Source organism: Alternaria metachromatica (genome assembly GCF_023757995.1).
Source record: "Alternaria metachromatica strain BMP 0045 chromosome Unknown scaffold_5, whole genome shotgun sequence".
NCBI classification, from domain to species: Eukaryota; Fungi; Ascomycota; class Dothideomycetes; order Pleosporales; family Pleosporaceae; genus Alternaria; species Alternaria metachromatica.
The window spans coordinates 1,081,702-1,102,304 of NW_026055496.1; the positions used below are offsets into that span (position 1 = coordinate 1,081,702).

At 53.4% G+C, this 20,603-nt stretch overlaps 6 protein-coding genes across 6 annotated transcripts; 3 read left to right on the plus strand and 3 right to left on the minus strand.

The window, feature by feature from the left end:
* Positions 1 to 968: 968 nt before the first annotated feature.
* Positions 969 to 1,560, plus strand: J4E83_003310 (uncharacterized protein; the record flags this gene model as incomplete). The annotated part of the gene is made up of 3 exons (XM_049330247.1): positions 969 to 1,090; positions 1,173 to 1,444; positions 1,496 to 1,560. The coding sequence occupies 3 exons, from the start codon at positions 969 to 971 to the stop codon at positions 1,558 to 1,560; spliced, it is 459 nt and encodes a 152-aa protein (XP_049190743.1).
* Positions 1,561 to 1,588: 28 nt separating this feature from the next.
* Positions 1,589 to 2,618, minus strand: J4E83_003311 (uncharacterized protein; the record flags this gene model as incomplete). Its single annotated transcript, XM_049330248.1, has 2 exons — positions 1,589 to 2,307; positions 2,357 to 2,618. 2 exons carry the CDS (start codon positions 2,616 to 2,618, stop codon positions 1,589 to 1,591), a joined length of 981 nt encoding a protein of 326 aa, XP_049190744.1.
* Positions 2,619 to 5,822: 3,204 nt separating this feature from the next.
* On the plus strand, positions 5,823 to 12,892 carry J4E83_003312 (putative PKS-like protein biosynthetic cluster; the record flags this gene model as incomplete). Its single annotated transcript, XM_049330249.1, has 4 exons — positions 5,823 to 6,198; positions 6,316 to 6,368; positions 6,436 to 6,588; positions 6,731 to 12,892. The coding sequence occupies 4 exons, from the start codon at positions 5,823 to 5,825 to the stop codon at positions 12,890 to 12,892; spliced, it is 6,744 nt and encodes a 2,247-aa protein (XP_049190745.1).
* A 2,693-nt stretch (positions 12,893 to 15,585) lies between these two features.
* J4E83_003313 (uncharacterized protein) lies at positions 15,586 to 16,569 on the minus strand (the record flags this gene model as incomplete). The annotated part of the gene is made up of 1 exon (XM_049330250.1): positions 15,586 to 16,569. One exon carries the CDS (start codon positions 16,567 to 16,569, stop codon positions 15,586 to 15,588), a length of 984 nt encoding a protein of 327 aa, XP_049190746.1.
* An 825-nt stretch (positions 16,570 to 17,394) lies between these two features.
* On the minus strand, positions 17,395 to 18,558 carry J4E83_003314 (uncharacterized protein; the record flags this gene model as incomplete). The annotated part of the gene is made up of 1 exon (XM_049330251.1): positions 17,395 to 18,558. One exon carries the CDS (start codon positions 18,556 to 18,558, stop codon positions 17,395 to 17,397), a length of 1,164 nt encoding a protein of 387 aa, XP_049190747.1.
* A 549-nt stretch (positions 18,559 to 19,107) lies between these two features.
* J4E83_003315 (uncharacterized protein) lies at positions 19,108 to 20,202 on the plus strand (the record flags this gene model as incomplete). The annotated part of the gene is made up of 1 exon (XM_049330252.1): positions 19,108 to 20,202. One exon carries the CDS (start codon positions 19,108 to 19,110, stop codon positions 20,200 to 20,202), a length of 1,095 nt encoding a protein of 364 aa, XP_049190748.1.
* Positions 20,203 to 20,603: the final 401 nt, after the last annotated feature.

Consider the following 20,603-nt stretch of genomic DNA (forward strand, 5'->3'; position numbering starts at 1 on the left):
CGTTCTTTGTTGTAGTGTCTTTGTGTATACCGAAGCTCGACCTGCATATGAGTGAGAGGTAGCGACCTGAGGGTTGTTTCAGAGGTAGAAGTCGGAGGGGTGCCTGAGCAACTTCAAGAGGGCCACAGCTCAGATTGTTGAGTAGACCACGTGGATTACGAAATCTTCAATGCGACGATACGGCCTCGCCTGTTCAGTTACCGAAAGCCTGGTATCCGGCAAAGACAGATGCCGCAGACAGTTTCGAATCGTCGATTTCGAAGTAGGTCTCTAGATTCTGAGAAGTGGATCGATGGCCAAAAACAGATGCAGGAACGGGGATTTCCAATCGGCCAGAATGTAGCTAGTGCAGGAACCAGGGCCGTGGATCAAAGCCAGTTGAGCGTAACAACGTGAGATCTGCAGCACGGTCAATCTGCCCAGGTGATGTGCACTCCGGGGCTTGCACGTTGGGGGAGCCGCAAGGACTCAGTATGGGTGGACCTCCAACTTCACGAGGTTTAGAAACAATTTGAAACTGTATCATAGGATCGGGATGATAGTGTTTCGATGTGCGACAAGACCGCCAGGCCTCGCTTTTGTTCTTACCAAATTGTGACGGCATTGTCTTCAGTCTCATGTGTGTGGTTTGATCCTGGACATATGGCCAATGCAGAGACTCGTCATCCTAATTCAAAATGAACTGCGCTTTTTGAGTAACTGACCGGCGTCGGTTGCCAAGAACCTGATGGTGGAGGTGATGCCAGAAATTACGCGTTCACGATGGCAGCGTGGTGTTGAGGCTTGCCCAGGCGCGCACGGGCAGTTAGCGCGTCGTACGAACAGCTGTGGGTCAGCCCCGGACATGGGCAGCTCGCGAGTCTCTGGAGTGACGACTGTACCAGCACAGCACCGACGAGATCGACGCTCCTATTGTCGTGTTTGCTGTCGCAATTCTCTTGTCTAATTTCGCACCCTACACCAGTGCCATGGATCCCGACGCGCCCATGGCCAATGAGCCGGAGCCAGGAGTCTTCCGTTGGATCATGGGCTTCCTTCTGGTCGGCGCATGCTGGGGGCTTACAACACCGTTCATGCGCAAAGCTGCCATGTGAGTCTCAAGCTCCGTTATGGGCTCTGTTCTGTCTATTTCGGCCTGTCCAGAACGCGTTCAGAGCTAATTCGCATTCTAGGAACTACACGCCGCCCCAACGCCCCGCCCTCACCGATCCAAACAACTCCTGGCTGAAGAAGAAAGTCTTGGGCGTACTCTACGCCGTAATTGGCGTCTTGAGCAGGCCAGCGTATGCGATACCGCTATTACTGAACGTCACCGGCAGTGTGTGGTTCTTCATATTGATAGGCAAGGCGGAATTGAGTCTCACGGTCCCAATCACCAACTCACTCGCCTTCCTCTTCACCGTGTTGGGAGAGTGGTGGGCAGAGAAGAAGGTCATCAGTCGAGGTACGTTGTCTAATCGTGTATGTACGAGGGATATGGGCTAACACCAAACAGACACCTGGATAGGCATGGCCTTTGTACTCGGCGGGATCGGATTATGCGTCCAGAGCAAATCTTGAACAATCTACCTAGAATTCTACATGGTCGTTACCAGTCCCTCGCGAGCCTGTTGTTCGTATCCGTCCCGTTCGCTGCTGTTACTCCCTTGGACAATCTCGAAAACCCTTGTTCTGGTGGCTGCAACCAGTTCCTCTCGTCGTACTTCTCCTCGCCCTCAATGACGTGGAACGTGTAGATGTTGCGGCTCTTGCTGCTCGTATTCTTTTCCGACTTGTGGAGTATGTTACCATGGATGAGCACTAGAGTCCCGGCCTTGACCTCACCCATGTCGTATCTTTCCTCCTTCTCGATCATCTCGTACTCCTTCTCGCCGTTTGTTTCCTGCTTCAAGCTTTTTGGAAATCTGGCGCCCTCATTGTCGATGAAGCCCGTGCCGTTGCCTGTTCTTACAAACCTCTTCTCAATGGCAGCACGCTTATGACTCCCAGCAGCGAAGCTCAGACATCCATTCTCCTGTGTCGCATCCTCGAGCGCATACCACCATCCAACCGCGCTTGGCGGATCCGTGTACAAAAAGGTGCTATCTTGGTGTGGTGGCACTGCGCCGCCTATCTCTGGCTGTTTGCAGATGACCATGGATTGCAGGACACGAGGGTCGCGGAAGCCGAGGGAGGAAGCGATGGCGGCATTGCGGGCGGACAGGGACATGCTGCGGAAGGAGGGTGAAAGCTCGTGGAGGTAGTGCCCGATCTTGTTGATGGCGCGGTGTTTGGGTTTTGTCAGCGAGCCAGACTTGTCGAAGGCGTCTGCGCGGATGTCAGTGCATTGTCTTGAGTTTCCGAACGCGCTACGTACCCTCTTCAAAGAAGAACCGCACCTTATCGCCGGATTCTAAGAAGTAGCTGTCTCCAACGTGATCGGCGCCGTCGTCGCCACCAGTTGAGAACTTAGTCATGGGATGGTCGTCAAGTGAGAAGTCGTTGAGCATCTTGTTTGTGTCTTCCACCAACTGCTTGACCGTTTCTTGCGACAGAGCATCCGGTATCAGTAGGTAGCCGTTCTCATTGAAGAAAGCGAGCTGCTCGGGCGTGAGCCCTTCGGCGGATTGCGCAGTCATGGCCGGATGAAGGATTGGGAATACGTATACACTGTGGTATGAAGGATTTTGCAACGACAGCTATGTACAAGTGACTGTTTCCCAGCTATCGCATGCAGGCCGTGGGTAAGCGTCGGAGTTGGCCGTAGCCTGGCGCGATGCCATGTGCTGCCCCGCTATCGTCCCGCGTTATCGGGCTTAATTCCGCTCAGAACCAAGCCAGCCAGCCTCATCCCAAACGCGTCGCGATGTGAGCAGTCCTCGACCCATCCATCGCCCCCATCCGCGCCCCCATCAACGATATCCACCACTAGCCATCAAGATCCGAGCATCTGGTCACAGGTCCTCCAACCCGCAGTGCCACGAAACGATAGCTCGTCCTTCTGGCTCATCCCCAGCAATAAAGAGGCACGACCGGGCCCTGGCTTCAATACTACGCGACTTATAACCACGCTAACGACGACTGTGGTCACATCGCAATCCCGAAAGACAGGAGACGACCACACCGAGATGCAGGGAGATGAAATGTCGGGTCGTGTAACTCCAGAATAGCTCACCCAGGCAGCAACGACGCCATGACCTCGACCCACGAAGGCTGTCACCCTTGCGTTTGCGGCTCTTACGACTCTGCACGTGCACACTTCCCACACCGAGGAGACGACTGATGGCTGAAACAACACGTGGAGGCTCAGCGGGCTCGCATCCCTCCGCCCGTAGCTGGCCCTTCACCTAGCCATGCATGACATAGGGCTGATGTGTAGCGGGGAACGCCCTCAGGTCCGGAGACAAACAACCTCATCGTATCCCGACTGCATGTACCTGGCTGCATGAAACAACAGGGTCTCGGGTATATGGAAGTCATGGCTCCGAGGTCTCACCGTCTCTACTAATGTTGTCGAACACAACTCGAGGGATGCGATGAACAAGGGCCTGCTGGAATACGCTACTTTCTCCTCCATGTGCCCTGCGGAATCATGTCTCCTCCTCAAATCGGGTGTCCAGACTTCCAAGGTTCGCTTCCTCAGTCACGTTTACACGACAGCCTGGGCGTCAACACTCAAGATTGGTCAAGGCTGTCGCGGCTGATGGCAAAATGGGAAATACCGCTCAAATCGACTTGCGAATAAAGGTAGCTCCTTCAGTTACGTTGATTGGCTAGCGCACCTGACCAACCCTTGTTGTTGCTATAAACGCAACAAAGAACCTTGACTCGCGCGAGTAGCACGCCAGACTCTCCTACAGTTACCTCGAAACCATGAAAGGAATAATCGTGCTGCCTGCTGGGAGCTATGTTTCGTCTCCAAAAGGATGAGCACCTGCCAACTGAGGATACATTAGCCAGTCTTTGTCAGATCAATGACGTCCATGTCTCCGACCTACAGGACAACGATCGAAATAAGCACTCCATAATATTGGATCCTGTCCGTCCGACGGCACGGCAGCTTTCATGCATCATATGTATAGCGTCATGGCAGGGCTGCTTATCACACGACGTCTTTTGAGAGCTCAGGTACAAGGAAAGGGTTTCATTGCTCCATCTATATGATCATACCATCCGAAACCCACGCCCCCAGAAAGTTGCCCGACAAGAACATCGCCTGTCGTCAAGTTCCCATCCGTTTCCTTACACTGTACCTCAACACCCCGGATGATGCAGTACTAAACATTGCGAGGGACGAATGTCATGACGACTTTTGCAAATGGCTTGATGAGCAGAAGCATCGAGCACCTCTCCAAAACGGTCAATGAGCATACATGATGATGATTCACGGCCTTCTGGGCTGGTGAGCTGTTGCCTTATTCCCTTCATGGACGCATGCTCTGACATGCACTGTCTGGTCTTGGCACTATACTGCATAGCATCACCCTCGTCGTTTCGAGCATTCAGCAACTTAACGCTTTGCCAAAGAGAGCGAATGAACTCGAGATGTTTCTGCAACATCGCTGAGAGGCGCTTCAGAGGTTGCGGCCTGAGTTCTACTGCTGACGGAGTGTGGATACCTCGGAGGCTCTTCGGCCATTTGTCAGCCTATGCGACGAGACAGTCAAATGGCGTCAAGAGCCAAGTCAGGCGTACCGGAGCCTAGTCATATTATACGAGCAGCCGGCTACCCAACCTACGAATAGATTAGGGCAACCTGCTGTTGGCATATACGAGACGACTGAACGGTCGGTCGGCACGAGGTACGCTAATCAAGAAGTCTACGTGGCTAAACAGTGCGTCAGCCTAAGTAAGTCGGCATGCAAAGTATACGCTCTGTGACATCTCTGTGTAACGGAATTGCTGCTATGTACTTGAAAATGCAGGATTTCGATCACCGAGGAGCCTATCATTGCCCCTGGTGGCGTTAGCGAGTGCGCCAAGTCGTGCAAATCTACTTCGTATCACCACAATCGATCACGGCGCGTGCCGTTACTGCATAGCCATGGGAACGGCTACCCGTAGCCACCGGCTTGCCGTTCTGTTACACGGTCGATCATGCGAGGGCAGCTTACACCTCACTCCGATCTTGCAGTTTAATCTGGCTCAGACGGGGTTCAAGAACATATCCCTTATTGCGATGGGTAGTCGTCGTCACTTGAGAAGAGACGAAAGAACTCAGTCACCGTATTACAATGTACGCGCCCGGATGTTCGTGAGGTTCGAGACATACGCCCGGGCGCGGGTCAGACACCCAGGTGCCGTCTACATCAGTCTAGCCTCATATGGCAGACTACGCCTAGGTCTTCCTCTTTCGACTCTCGAGCGTGGGTTCCTCAGTCTGGAGTATCAAATCACTACTGTTTGCGGGAAGTCTTTTCTTTCATGGCGCCGGTAGCCTGGTAATGCGGAGCGGCCTGGGAAAGGGCGCCCCCACATGCACAGTACAATCTCTAGAAACCGAACGCACTCACTACTGGTTGGGAAGCCATGATGTATTGCACCTTCCAGTTGAACTCTAGGGGTGAGCGAGCGCGTTTGCATATCGCCCGCCTGGCGCGGTCTCAAGATCAGGCAGGCACTTGCAGCACGCAATTGCCTCAGCAGACGCTTTATTAACTTGCTCAGGCAGTCGCTCACTCACCTGTACAGTGAAGTTGCCGCCCCGCATTCCCCAACACCTCACTATAACTCACTGCAGTGCCTAACCTCTTAACCGGTACCTTAAAGTCGCACTTGCCAACACCAGCGACTCCCCGTTTATCCCTACTTTCTCAACACCTCAATCGACCACACCTCACGATATGAACACCTCCACCGATACTGAGCAGCCAACCATGGCTTCCTCGAGCCAACCCTCTGGCGTAGAGCCAATTGCCATTGTAGGCTTTGGCTTCAAGTTTCCACAGGACATTACCGATGCTCAGAGCTTGTGGAAGCTACTCATGGAACGCCGATCGACTATGACCGAGATTCCTAAGAATCGCTGGAACATCGATGGTTTCTACAAGGAGCATGGTCACCGTCCTGGTACTGTAAAGAACAGAGGCGGTCACTTCCTCGCAGACGACCCCGCTCGCTTTGATGCTCCGTTCTTCTCTATTCAACCCGCGGAAGCGGAGTGCATGGACCCTCAGCAACGCCTGTTGCTTGAGACAAGTTATCATGCTCTCGAGAACGGTACGTCATATCTCAAAAACTAACTCTACCCGCACTGACGTCTACACGCAGCCGGTATCCCTATGCAGGCAGCCATAGGCACTAGGACATCTGTTCACGTGGGCTGTTTACTTCAAGAGTACAGCCAGATCTCTCAGCGAGATGCCCAGATGCCAGGAGACTACCGTATTGTAAGTAATTGCCCATCGATGTACGAACTGCTTGTGAGACAAACACTGACTTTGCACCCATCTTTAGGTAGGATCCAGCGGTTTGGCCATGCTTGCCAATCGTCTGAGCTGGTTCTATGACTTCAGCGGGCCCAGTATGACCGTCGATACAGCTTGTTCAGGTGGCCTCGTTGCGCTCCACTTGGCGTGCCAAGAATTGTTGGCTGGAAGTGTAGACATGGTAAGTCACTTCTTGAATAGGTCTGGAGCCTACGTCGACTTGAGGTCGTATACATTGCATGTTTTCATGTTGATGTAGGCTGCAAACCTGTTCAGCCTTTTCCTAGGTTTGACGTGACAACATAACTAACACACAATTATAGTCACTCGTTGGCGGTAACAACTTATGCCTACTTCCAGACTCAACCGCTCTCTTGAGCAGTTTGAACATGATGTCAAAAGATAGTGTTTGCTACTCGTTCGATGAGCGCGCATCAGGTTACGCCCGCGGTGAAGGCTTCGGTGTACTCATTCTCAAGCGTCTGGACAAGGCCATTGCAGATGGAGACACCATCCGCGGCGTCATACGATCAACCGGATGTGGCCAGGATGGTAATACCCCAAGCATCACGTCGCCCAGCCAATCCGCTCAAGAGCGCCTCATTCGCGAGACGTATGCGCGCGCAGGTCTTGATCTCGGTGACACTCGCTATTTCGAGGCGCATGGTACCGGTACACCCGTGGGAGATCCTTGTGAAGCTGCGGCTATCAACAACGTCTTCTCCTCCCGAACGCCTGAAGACCCCATCTTCGTCGGTGCGCTCAAAGGCAACATGGGACATCCCGAGGGCGCCAGCGGTATCGCGGGCGTCATCAAGTCGCTTCTTGTACTTGAGAAGGGCATCATCCCACCAAACGTTTACCCCGAGCGTATCAACCCTGCTGTCGCAGCGGCTGGCCCTAACCTCAAGTTCCCACGCGTACCGGTAGCCTGGCCTACAAGCGGCGTCCGACGCGCGAGCGTGAACTCTTTCGGCTACGGAGGCACCAACGCTCACGTCGTTATAGACGATGCGCTGAGCTTTCTTAGCAGCCGGGGACTGAACGGCCGACACTGCACTGAACTCATCCAGGACAGCCAATCTGCGTGTCAATCGGATATTTCCGGTACCATGGAGAAAGAGGGAGATGACGACGATCGTAGCACGGGCACTAATGTATCATCGGAGCCTCTGGCTGATCTCACCCCATTCACCACCACGGACGACCCCAGCATGCTCCTTGGAGAGGTCGGTGGAAATGTCCCGAAACTGTTGATACTATCTGCGTTCGATGAGCGTGCAGCTCAGCGATCTGTCTCCGCCCTTGAGACATGGATGAGCAACCACGCGAACGAAGACCGTACTCAACTTCTCAGTGATCTTGCATACACGTTGGCTGAGAAGCGAACACCATTCCCGTGGAAGACAGCCTGCGTCGCGTCACCAGATTTGCGGTCGCAACTCACCTTTCCTGCTCCGACACGAGTCAAACAACAAGTAAAACTGTGTTTCGTCTTCACTGGTCAAGGTGCGCAGTGGCATGGAATGGGTCGCGAGCTCTTGGCGTACGAAACCTTTCGAAGCGCTATGCTTGAAACCGATCGATACTTCAAGTCACTCGGTAGTTCCTGGTCCCTCATCGACGAACTATACCACAAGTCGAAAGAAGAATCCGTCATCCATCAGCCGGAGCTCAGTCAGCCTATTTGCACCGCGCTACAGGTGGCTATTCTCAACCTGCTGACCTCGTGGAATGTTCACGCTTCCATCTCGGTAGGTCACTCTTCGGGCGAGATCGCCGCGGCCTATGCTAGCCGTGCGATCTCACGAGAGTCTGCCTGGATGGTAGCTTATTTCCGAGGGCTGGCCGTTACAATTACCCAAACTCTCAAACCATCTCATGGCGCCATGATCGCAGTTCAAGCTCCTCTCGATGCTTGGAAACATGTGATGGACAAGATGAATGCCGACAATCCCGATGATCCAATTGCTATTGCCTGCTACAACAGCGCGACCAGCTTCACACTTTCCGGTTCACATGCTATCGTTCATCAGCTGGCTGCAGCTCTCAAAGAAGCGCAGATCGAAGTACATGTTCTCAAGGTCAACGTTGCGTATCACTCGCCACACCACATGAATTCAGTCGCCGACATCTATGGGAAGCTACTCCGGAACATTGAAGTTGGAGAGCCGCTAGAGAGCCCGCCATCGTTTGTCTCGAGCGTCACTGGGCAAGATCTCCAATGTCTAGATGAGCTGCGATCCTCCAGCTATTGGCAGCGGAATCTCACTGGGTCAGTACAATTCGCCGCTGCACTACAGGGTGTATGTGCACTGCAAGATGCCTCAAGCTATCTCTTCCTCGAGATCGGTCCGCATTCCGTTCTGCGCTCGCCGCTAGGCGATATTCTCAAACAATATGGAAGGGACATTACAACCGATTACAGCTCTGTCTTGCGTCGGGATCGGGCCGCCGACATTACCGCTATGGAATGTGCAGGAAAGCTCAACACCATGGGTAGCACTGTCGACATAGCTGCAGTGAATATGGACAGCAGGCACAGCCCCAACTTCCTGCCGTCACTTCCACGTTATCAATTCGAAGATAAGAAGAAGTACTGGCTTGAAGGCAGGACGAGCATTCAATATCGTCAGACACAGTTCGTTCATCACGAGCTTCTTGGCTCGCGCACCCCTGACTGGAACGAACTTGAAGCACGCTGGACGAACCGCATTCTCTTGGATCAGTCACCATATCTCAAAGATCATCAAATCAATGGTCTTTGCCTCATGCCTGCGGCGGGCATGCTTGCTATGGTCATTGAAGCTATGCGCCAGTACTATGGTCAGCGAGCTGAGAGCGCATCGGGTTACAAGCTCGAAGAAGTCAAATTTACGAAGGCTATGACACTTTCGGCTGATCCCCGCGGTACGGAAATACAGCTAACACTCCGACCTGGATTGCTAGAATCACGTGACGTGCAGCCTGGTTGCATGTGGCACCAGTTCTCCCTCTTCGTCTACGAGGACGGCGGATGGCACCTTTGCTGTGCTGGAGCTGTTTCGATCGAATACGACGAACAACATGAGAACCTAGGAGAATACAGTGAATATGCAAAAGCACTGCATGAGAAGAAGCTCTCCTTTCTTTCGGCCTTGGACGAATGCCGCATCGATATCAACAGCGCTGACATCTACGGTGCATTCGATGAGGCCGGCCTCGCCTATGGCCCAACTTTCCGGGGCATGCGCAATGTCAAGTGGGATCGAAACAATCAGGCGGCTGGCACAATTGGGCTTCGAGACTGGCAGACGCACGCAAAGTTTGACTACAGTGATGCGCACCTCATTCATCCCGCTGCACTGGACACCATACTTCAGATGACATTTCCAGCGTATTCTATCTACGCCAAGGACTCTTCAGCCACCACTGTACCGACTGGTTTCAGCAAGGCTTGGTTTTCTGCAAACTTGCTGCGCGAATCTTGCGATGCGCAAGATGTTAGGGTACATGCGAAGGTCTCAGGACGTGGATTTCGCAACAAGCTCTTCTCCGTCACTGCAGCATTTGCCGATACGCGAGAACTCTGCTTCTACGGCGATCTAGAGACTACGACTATTGGTCGCAGCGACCCATCCACAGAGAAGAAGGACGTGCCGCGCAGCCTATACCGCATCGACTGGAAGCCAGCTAACTTCGATCACCCTACAACTTCGTCTACTTCATCAGCCTCTTCTAAATCCTGCATTCACATCATCTACGATGAAGCGGATTCATCACAGGTGGACTTGATGCAGAATCTTCGCCGAACAATGTCAGCGCAAGACGAGCTTGGTGTTGCCTTGGTAGCATGGAGCTCTGTACCAGAACATGACCTTGAGAAGGCTACCTGCGTGTTTCTTCCTGGTTTGGACGGCAATTTACTTCGACACATGCAAGAGGAAGAACTCGAGAAGATCAAGACCTTGGTATCGAAAGTCAATGCCCTGTTGTGGGTCACGTTCCAGCATCGGGCTCTTGACCAGAGCCCTACCGAAGGCCTAGTTTCAGGACTTGTGCGCACGCTAGCGACGGAATCTGAAGACTATCGGCTCGTAAGCATCAGCCTCAATTCGGATAACGGACTTGACGTAGCCGCTGCCAATATTACGACGATTACCAAGACACTGTTAGATCCACAACCCGACCCGGAGGACGAGTACTGCGAAATTGACGGCCAGCTCTGCATTCCACGTGTGGTCGACGACCCGGAACTCACTGCTCAAGCACTGCCTACCGAAGATACTTTAGTTACTGTCACCAAACCTTGGAGCGAGCTTGACAGCCCAAAGTTGACCATCGGCGCGGCAGGCATCCTAAGTACACTGCATTACGAGCAGGCTTCCGAAAACATTGGAGAGCTTGAGCCGGATGATGTTGTCGTTGAAATCAAGGCTGTTGGACTCAATATGCGGGACGTCTCGGTAGCACTTGGCCAGGTCCATGATGAGACCTTCGGAAGCGAGATCGCTGGAGTCGTGGTACGCACTGGTTCATCACACGATGGGGGCTTCCAGATTGGTGATCGCGTTTTCGGTGTCACACGAGATGGCATTGCGCAAATTGCCCGCTGCAAGTTCTCACAACTGCACAAGATGCCGAACGGTATGAGCTTCTGCGATGCTGCTGTTTATCCAGTGGCATTCTGTACGGCCTACTACGGCTTGAAGCAGTGTGTCGGTATACAGGGTGGCGAGTCCATCTTGATCCACGAGGCTGCCAGCGCACTCGGCCGAGCGATCATCCAAATCGCCGTTCTCCACGGATATACGAAAGTCTTTGCGACTGTAGGCACACCTGAAGAAGCGGCTTTCCTGGAGAAGAACTTCAACGTTCCGACGTCGAACGTGTTCCTCACTGGCAATCTCGACTTCCAGCATGGTATCCTCCGTTTGACAGGAGGACGAGGTGTTGATGTTGTGATGGGCTCTGAAGAACTCTTGCAAGATTCTTGGCCTTGTATCGCTTCGTTCGGACGCTTTGTTGGCGTTGGAGAAAAGGACGTCTTCAACTCGACCGCGAATGGCTCAAACGAGATTGTGGTACCTCCTACAACGAAGAACATCACTTTCATCAGCGTCAACTTCCAGGACCTAGCGCAGAGCCATTTGTTTGCTGGCATCTTCACAGATGTGCTATCACTGATGGAAGGTGGTAAGATCACCATGTCTCTCCCTCCGACCGTGTTCAAGCAGAGCAGGGTTCAGGAGGCTTTCCAGTCGCTCAAAGATGGAGAGAGGTTTGGAAAAGTAGTCATCGAGATGGACGGCGACGACGTTGTTGAGGTGGAACTTTCGCCAGATTCTGACAAGCCCTTATTCCCCTCGGATGCCAGCTATCTTGTCGCTGGCGCATTCGGCGGTATCGGCCAGAGCATTGCTACGTGGATGGTACACAATGGAGCCAAGCATCTAATCTTGCCGTCACGATCAGCAGTCGAGGGTACTGGATCTGAGCGCGATTACTTCATGCAAGGACTGATGGCACAAGGCGCCGCAGTGTATGCTCCAGTATGCGACGTCGCCGACTATGACCAGCTTAAGGAGACCCTTGCGTCCTTCCAAGCTCTTCCGCAAATCAAAGGATGTGTCCAAGCAGCAATGGTGATGCGCGACTCTTCCTTCGCAAAGATGCCGAGCGAGAAGTGGCACGAGTCACTCCGGCCCAAGGTAGACGGCTCCTGGAACCTACACCAGCTTCTACCTGCCGATCTCGACTTCTTCGTCATGTTGTCATCTTCCACCGGTATCATGGGCTCGTTCGGTCAATCAAATTACACCGTTGGCAACACATACCAGGACGAACTAGCGGCCCATCGTATGCGTCACGGCCAGCGTGCTCACACCCTCGCTCTGAGCATGGTCACCGGTGTTGGCTACGTCGCTCAGAACGAGCAAGTACAAGCTTTGCTCCGCGTGCGGGGTATGCTGGAGGAGGTGCCCATGAGCGACATCTACAAGCTGCTACGCTTCTGCTGTGACCCCGAACGCGTCGATGCAAGCACCGTCGGGTCCCAGATCATCACACCCTTGACCCTGCCGGCTGATCTCCGTGCCATGGGTATCGTGGCACCTCTCGGTAGTACGCGGCCGTTGTACCACTATCTCGACACGCTCCCTTCGCGCTTCTCTTCCGACACCGCGACCGCCGAAGCCAAGAATCGCCCTTCGTACAAGCTCTCAGAGGCCACGAACCTCGCTCAAGCCACCGATATCGTTGTCGACGCGATCCAGAACCAGCTTTCCAGTCTCTTGGTTGTCAGCAAGGACGACATCGATCCTCAGAAGGCGATCTATCGGTACGGCGTGGACTCGTTGGTCGCGGTGGAGATGCGGAACTGGTTTTCGAAGGCTATCGGAGCGGACGTTGGTACTGTGGATATCATGAGCGATATTAGTATCTGGCTGTTGGCTGTCAAGGTTGCGGGAAAGAGTAAGTTCGTCAAGGAGGAAGTGAAGGAGTAGACTGCCACAGCGAAGATGGGAATGCGGCTTGACTCAGACCGGGGCTTGGCCTCGCGCTGGTCAGTGAAGTGAATTGCGTGATTACATAGATACATATATTTCAATGTGATGTCTTGTCAGCTTCTAGGTGTCATTGCGAGATCCACCAAAACATGCTGATGACGCAGGTGTTCGTCATGAACGAACCTTGGAAGTGACGCGACGCGACGCGACGCGACATGACGCGTGCGGGCTTGCTGCTGACTCATCCGCACTAGAGCTCGGCAATCCGGTGATATTCGTTGGAGCACCCAACATCACCCAAGCAATCGCTCCTCTGCCCTCCTATGGCCATGATATCGGAGGCCAAGAAACAGCGAATATCCCGAAAAGAGCATCTTCCAAAATCGCTTACCACTCCGGCAACTCCTGGGCAGCAATCACCTACATCAGTCACGTATCAACATCGTCATCACAGCAGTCGTTTCAGGGCTATCATTAAGAGCTAGAAGTATGGGAGTACATGAAATCCAGGCCATTAGATCGTCTTCTTCCCCCTGTCGCCATCTCACTTCTTTACCATTAACCCTTTAATATCCGTTTCCAGATCCTCTTTACAAGTGCAGCTGCTTTCGTCATGATGCACATCTTCAGGTCTGTCGACCGGGCATCCATCCGCCTCGATCTCAAAGGTGATATCTTCAGGCGTAAGACTCAGCACGTTCTCCGTCAGAATCCTCTCCCACCATACCAGCATCTCCCCGTTAATCCGTGCGTCCACCCAGATTCGGGATCCATCCATTGTGGTACGCCAATACCCACGCGCATCAAGGACGATGCGCAAAGTCTTCAGCTTGGGGATGTTCTGCTGCCAACTCCTTGGTATCTGGTTTGCCGGCTGCCAGAGGAGACCTAAGCCTCCGTAATCATTACGAGAAACTGACTGAAACCGGAATTCCAAGTGGCGGATTTCGCTCCCGACACGTAGCGATGGTCGATGTCCGTAATGTAGCGTATAGTCTGTGACCTGGAAGACGTTGTTATTGTAATATGCTGCTTTTGCTATGGTCGCGAAATCTGTACGGAGTAGGGGAAGGAGGCGTAGCTTCATTAGGGCCCAGTGTTTTGTGTAGGTGATTGGAGTTGGGAAGGTTAGGTGCTGCTCCAGAACTATTATTCTTAGCTCTGCTGGAAGCTTATGCCAGTATTGGAAGAAGATTGAGTCTTCCGAATCGGCCTGCACTAGTGAGTTTGCGGAACCCGTGGTTGTAATTACTTGATCGGGCATTGTTGTTGTGGAGTAGAATCGGTGGAGGTAAGCTTGGTGAGTTGGGAAAGGAACGATTGATATGCTGATGGATGACATGGTCTATACGGTTACATGGAGGGTGTTTTTACATAGTCGCTGGCCAAGCTGGTAGTAGTGAGCCGCATTGTAGGTGGAGGTGAAAGCAACCTCACATCACTTGTTACATGGGATTTGCACGCGCGCCACACGATCCTTGTCGCGATACGACTCGCTTCCAGACCACTCGAAGGTGTTTGCGAATAGCAAATGCTCTTGAGATTAACAAACGTATATCCATTCACCCAGGTTCACGATGACTTTCTCGCCTTGAAACTACTCACCACCGTCACATGTATGGCGACCGCTACCGCACCCCAGGAGACAGCGTCTTTCCATTCATGGTCAGACTTACCTACTGAACTTCAACTAGAAGTCCTCAGTCACGCCCTTACCTTTCCCGAGCCTATCGACAAGGACACCAGTTATCAAGCGATGAGCTTGTTGATACCAGTTTTGCGCTGTGGCAACATAGAGCTGGCCGCGCTCGCCCGTGAAAGCTGTGAGTGAAATAGGGGTTCTGGCCAAGTAGGCTCTGCACATCTAAATCAACAACTGACAGAGGCAGACTACAAAAGCAACAAGTTCGTCACCACAGTTCCTTTTTTCTCGCCGTTCTTTCCTAAATTCCCGCCACTTGATGCGTGTAAGTGGATCCGGAGATTCGAAGTCACTTTCAATCTCTATACATCGCGGCCCAATGACCAAAACCTCGATATGGATACAGCTTGGAGAGTTCTTGTTGCGTCCACTCAGATGACACCAGGCCGAGATGCCATGCGTGAAGGTGCTGTCCTACAAGCAGCTCGACGCTCCACTAACTGGCAGACGCGTTTCCCCAATCTGAGCACATTCAATCTGAGCCTCAACATTCGTACCGATCCCACAGACCTTGTGAGGTATTACTTGTCACGTGGAAAACCATCGCCGCCTACCTTCCGATGCATTCATGACTTCAAAGACGCTGTGCTTGACGCTTTGCGGCATTGTGAGCATCGAATGCAGGCTAAAGAGGTTGTAGTACGGGTGTATTGCGAGGGCTGCAGAAACGTTGGACTGTCTCAAACTCAGCCGGCTCGGGTCACAGAGCATCAGATATCAGCACCGCCATGCACGTGTGAGCATGAGTTGGAAGAAGGTCTGGCCAAGGTGTTTGGAAAAGACTAGGAATTTGCAAAGCGCGATGGATTATGTAGGAGATGGACAAAGCGTGTGGTTTGGATGTCCGCTATGTTGGGGGCAGAGCTGTGTACCGAGGGACGCATTCAGGTGGTACATTTATACCCGTGCCACAGCATGACGCGTAGGGATCAACTACACAACTAAGTTAGCAATGTATCGTCTCCCGTCATTCGAGAGGAGGAATGTGTTACATACCTGATTCCCTAGTGCTAGTCGATGACATCAATGCACGCTTGTACGAAGCCGACTTGCCAACAACATCTCCATCCCATTTACCGGTCGAACCCAGCCCCTCGATGACACTCTCGAAGTACCTCAGCTGCGGACATAACTCCAGCACCTCCTGAATCCTCTGATCCTGCCACGGCATGATCATACCAGATCTAGATTCGATTTGAAGAGAGCGGAGTTGGGGTCCAATGGCTTCACAAACCCTCGTGACTGCTTTGTCAAAGCTACCAACATACACGTTCGACGTGCTTCCAGCAACCAGCTTCAGATCTGACAACAGTGGCACAGTTCCCAGGAAACTTTGGAGAGTAGCGTAGTCGATAGATGACGGGTTCAAACTCAGCGTGTGTAGCTTGGGTACTAGGCCAGCGATCTCTCGTAGTAGGTGTTCGGAATTAGTGGATACCACGTCCAAGATGCGCATCTCACTCCAGTCCATCGCGTAGGCCCAATCGCTGCAGTGCTTGGGGCTAAACTCGTAGGCATGCGCAAGGTCATCAGCTCTGGAGATGACCAGCTCTTCGAGCGTGGGGAACGTATCCGTTTCCTGGAATCGGAAATGAGATCCGCCAACGGCCATAGCCGTGTAGCTGTTGCCTTGACTTCTCGCAGCCATGGTAAAGTGTTGCTGTTTGCTGAGACGCAACCGTAGGATCTTGAGATTGCGACCCCGCATGAGTAGTGTCTTGAGCTTAGAGAGATCGCTATTTTCGTCCTGTCGACGTGTTGCTCCCCTATGGAAGCACCGGACTGTAATGCCGAGTGTGTGAAGCTGAGGTGATGACAGGAGAGCTTCATCTAGAGCAAAGTCCTTGCGGTTGTGGTTCGTGACTTTTAACTGAGCTGAAGGATGATCGCGGTGCAGCGCCTCGAGAACACGTAAGGGGATAGCGTAGTTGGCGTTCCAACTGAATGATGCAAGGTTTTGTATGCATTCCATGATGTGTAGAATCGTCGTGGGGGAGATATAGCTAGTGTCGGGATAAGATGGGATGACCAAGTGACGCACTGTTTTCGCCAATCTACCATCGTCCCGTTTTAGACTGCTCACGATGCTTGTGGGGGAACCGGGTCCGCTTTTCTTGGATCTGCCCGAGGTGATAGTACGAAAAGGCCATCCCAGGCCATTGGTGATGCGTGCAGTCATAGTTGAGCCTCGCTCTTTGCAAGCACCCAAGGTGATAGTGCGGAAGATAATTGGCTCGCATTGATTGCGACATGTACGCGAAACAAGACTGAGCGAGATCTGGTCTGACAGTGAGAGCTAGACAGATGTTAACGTAAGTCAAAGTGTTTTGCACTGGTGAGGCGCACTTGATCAAGAAGAAGGCGATATATGTCTGTCGGTAAATCAGGTAGCTTCATCTTTCGTTTGCTGATTACTGGCGATTCGGAACGTAGAAAGGCGAGTACGATACGCGATACTTGGTAGCGACGTGCAGAGAAGATGCGCAAACGATCCAAAGTATACATGAACGAGGTTATGTGCATGCCTTTCGTCTTTATTATGATAATGCTGCGAGGCTATGATCGCATCGCATATTGTGGCGCCGTGGCTGGGGTCGCAGGCAGACACGGAGGGGCAGGCTGCGCCACGCGATGTGCCTGAGTCCCGGACATGTGACAGACGACCACACGCGCCTTGTCGCAGAAACGCAACCGAGGAATTGAGATAGCCAGTTGGTTCACGTAATAACGGGGGTATTATGCATGATGCGAGCGGGACAGTATTCGAAGGTTACCTTTTAGACGGCGAGTGATTGTGCTATTGCAATAGTGTTTCCTGCTCTTCCTTTGAAATACCGAAGAGATATAGTACATCCAGCATGCTTTTGGAGTTGAGACGAGCAGGAGCTTGCATCTGCACCTTTGGCTTCGCGTGGAAGGCGACGCCCAGACCGGCTACGCCCATCATAGGAAGATCGTTGGCGCCGTCGCCAACGCATATGACCTGGTCAAGGAGTATATTCTCTTTCTCGGCAATTTCTAGGACGTGTTGGCGTTTCTTCTGAGCGTGCACGATCTCACCGGTCAGTTCGCCTGTGAGTGTGGCTCCGTCTTCGGAAACGACCAGGTGGTTAGCAAAGGCGTAGTCAAGACCAAGTTGCTGTCCCATCCATCCTGTTAGGGGAGTGAAACCTCCGCTAAGTACTGCTGTCTTAAAGCCCAATCGCTTCAGGGCAGTGATGAGATCCTTGACTCCCTCGTTCAAGGTTATCCTTGGCTTCAGCGTCTCAAATACACTGCTTGGCACGCCCTTGAGCAGTTTGCATCGCGCGCGTAGGCTAGCCTCAAAGTCGAGCTCACCGTTCATGGCAGCAGCGGTGATGGCAGATACCTCCTTCTCAACGCCTATCAGCGAAGCGATCTCGTCAATGACCTCTTGTTGTATGAGGGTGCTGTCCATGTCGAAGACGGCAAGCCTCTTGTAGCGCCGGTGTATGGTGTCTGCCTGGAAGACGCACTCGACGTTCCACTCGCGCTCGAAGCGCGACACGGCTTCATGCCTGCGCAGCGTCTCAAGCGCGACGGGCGAGGCGCTTGGCAAGGGGAACGTGACTTCGACTACCCTACAGAGCTTGCTTGCCTCGAGCCTTTTGCTCGTTATGGTGTTTTGCTCCAAGCCAGTTATGATGCTGGTGAGGGTGACGAAGAACTCGGTGAGACAGCTTTGGCTGACGTAGCTTCCGTAGAGATTGTCGCGAGCGTTGGGCCCAGGTGTGGGCGGTTCGAGGGGGTAGTCTGCGAGGTTCTCGGTGGGCACGGCGCCGTCCTTCAGCGACTCGAGCGAGGCGGAGGGAATTGGGTCGCCGGGACTTCGGGGTGACAGATCGGCATGTTGGAAGAAGTTGGGCGTGTCGGCCTTGTAGAAGAGCGTCGCGACGATGTGCGTGGCCGACACGTCGAGGGCGGGAGGCTTGGCCGCCATGATGGAACGAATCGGGAATAGCTTGGTCGTGATACTTTCGGACCTTTAGTACCCAGGTGGTCCAGAGGAGCGGACGTGGATGAGGAGCAGCGAATGTATGACTTGTTTGCAAGGCGGGGATGCTTGCGACTGGAAATTTCGGCAGGGGTTCAGGCACAGCAGCGCTAGCCTGACAACCCCCACCAGCTCGTGTGTGGACACTCAGGACGTCGCCCATGTCATCTTACCACGACCATGTCTGACGGCTGATCGACCTCGCATTCGCGTGTGCACTTCTCGGTCGTACTTCTCCCCTTAGTTGCAGACTACACCAAGCTCAACACTGGGGCAGCCTATCATGGCGGCGGGCTCTCACTCGACTAGGTGGATGGGCGACCTGACGCTCGCGAGCCGAGGCTGCTCTCCTTAGTGCGCCAGGTGAGAGCTGCTGCACCTCCACGGGCGTACATGCGGGTGGGTACCTCACGATATAAGAGCCATACCCAGCCTCACCCTCATAGTACCCCATAGTACTTGTTCAATCATCCTCACACTGCAAGAACCACTGCAATGGACGACTACAAACCACAGAAACCGAATGTCCTCCAGTCTCCGCCCATCGACATCACCGTTCCCTACGATGCAGCTTGGGTGAAGGGCAAAGTCGTACTCATCACGGGAGGAGCCAGTGGCTTTGGTGCGGGCTTCGTGCGGAAATGGGTAGCTGATGGCGCTACAGTCGTCGTGGGGGACATCAGTGTTCAGAAAGGCGACGCGCTCTGTCGTGATATCAACAAAGACAGCAAGAACGGCGGCAAAGCCCACTTCGTGCACTGCGACGTGACGGACTGGCAGTCGCAGGTCGACCTCTTCAAGAAGGCAGTCGAGCTGAGCCCGCACGGCGGTATCGACACGGTCGTCGCAAATGCAGGCATAGCAGGTCGCGACGTGCTCCAAGAACCTGCAAACCTCGATGCGGCTGCACCACCCCCACCCGTCTTCAAGATCATGGACGTAAACCTCACTGGTGTGCTATACACCACTCACCTGGCCTGCTTCTGGCTGCCCAAGAACCCCGGCTCCAGAGACTGCAGCTTGAGCTCGAAGCCCTCCACCACCTCCCCACGCGATCGCCATATCCTTCTGCTTGGCTCCATCGCCTCTCTCGGCCCCATTGCCATACAACCCCAATACTGTGCCGCAAAGCACGCAGTGCTTGGTCTTTTCAGGAGTTTGAGGGTGACAAGCGGCCTTCAAGGCATCCGCGTGAACCTACTTTGTCCATACTTCATCGATACACCCATCGTGCCCGCCAGTGCGCGCTTCATACTCGCGGGAGGCGGCGTAGGCAAGGTGGAAGATGTCGTTGACGCAGGGACGCGCTTCGTAGCCGATTCTCGCATACTTGGTCGGGCGCTAGTCATAGGACCCAAGATGCATGTGCGTCAAAAGGACAATGGCGAGTGGGATCTGGTTACGCCCGGCGCGCCTGGCAGTATCGAAACGGCCATCTTCGAGCCTTATGCCGATGATTGGGAGGACCAAGATCAGTGGAACCGCACCTTCATCAAGATCTTGAACATGGTCCAGGCTGGACGGGGCTGGGCTGGGTGGGCACAGGACGTTGTCAAAGCATCCTTGTATGGTCTGGGGTTCGGGCGATGATGCGCATCATCGTGAAGCTTGGCAGGGCCCTTCCCTCGAGCACGGTGCGAACTGCGATGGGGCTAGAAGCTCGGGGTCTTCCAATAAAGCTTCCACGTAAATAATCGACTTTTTCTTGCCCGTGCTGCCATGACCACATCCTTCTGCGGAAAATGCACCTTGATGCGCTGGCCTGCTGCGGCGGTTGTTACAAGCATCATCTGACCCTACAACAACGCGGTCACCATCATGCACTAGAAGCGGCAACGACCTAGCTAGATATGCTCGAACTCTTCCAAAAGCATCTGCGGATCGACAGCCGGCTGCTGCTAGAGGCCGACCATAGCGCATTCGGAGAGTATGCAGAGCAGCCCGGATAGGTCGGGACGCTACACGCCTAGGGCTGCATCATAGGGTCACGA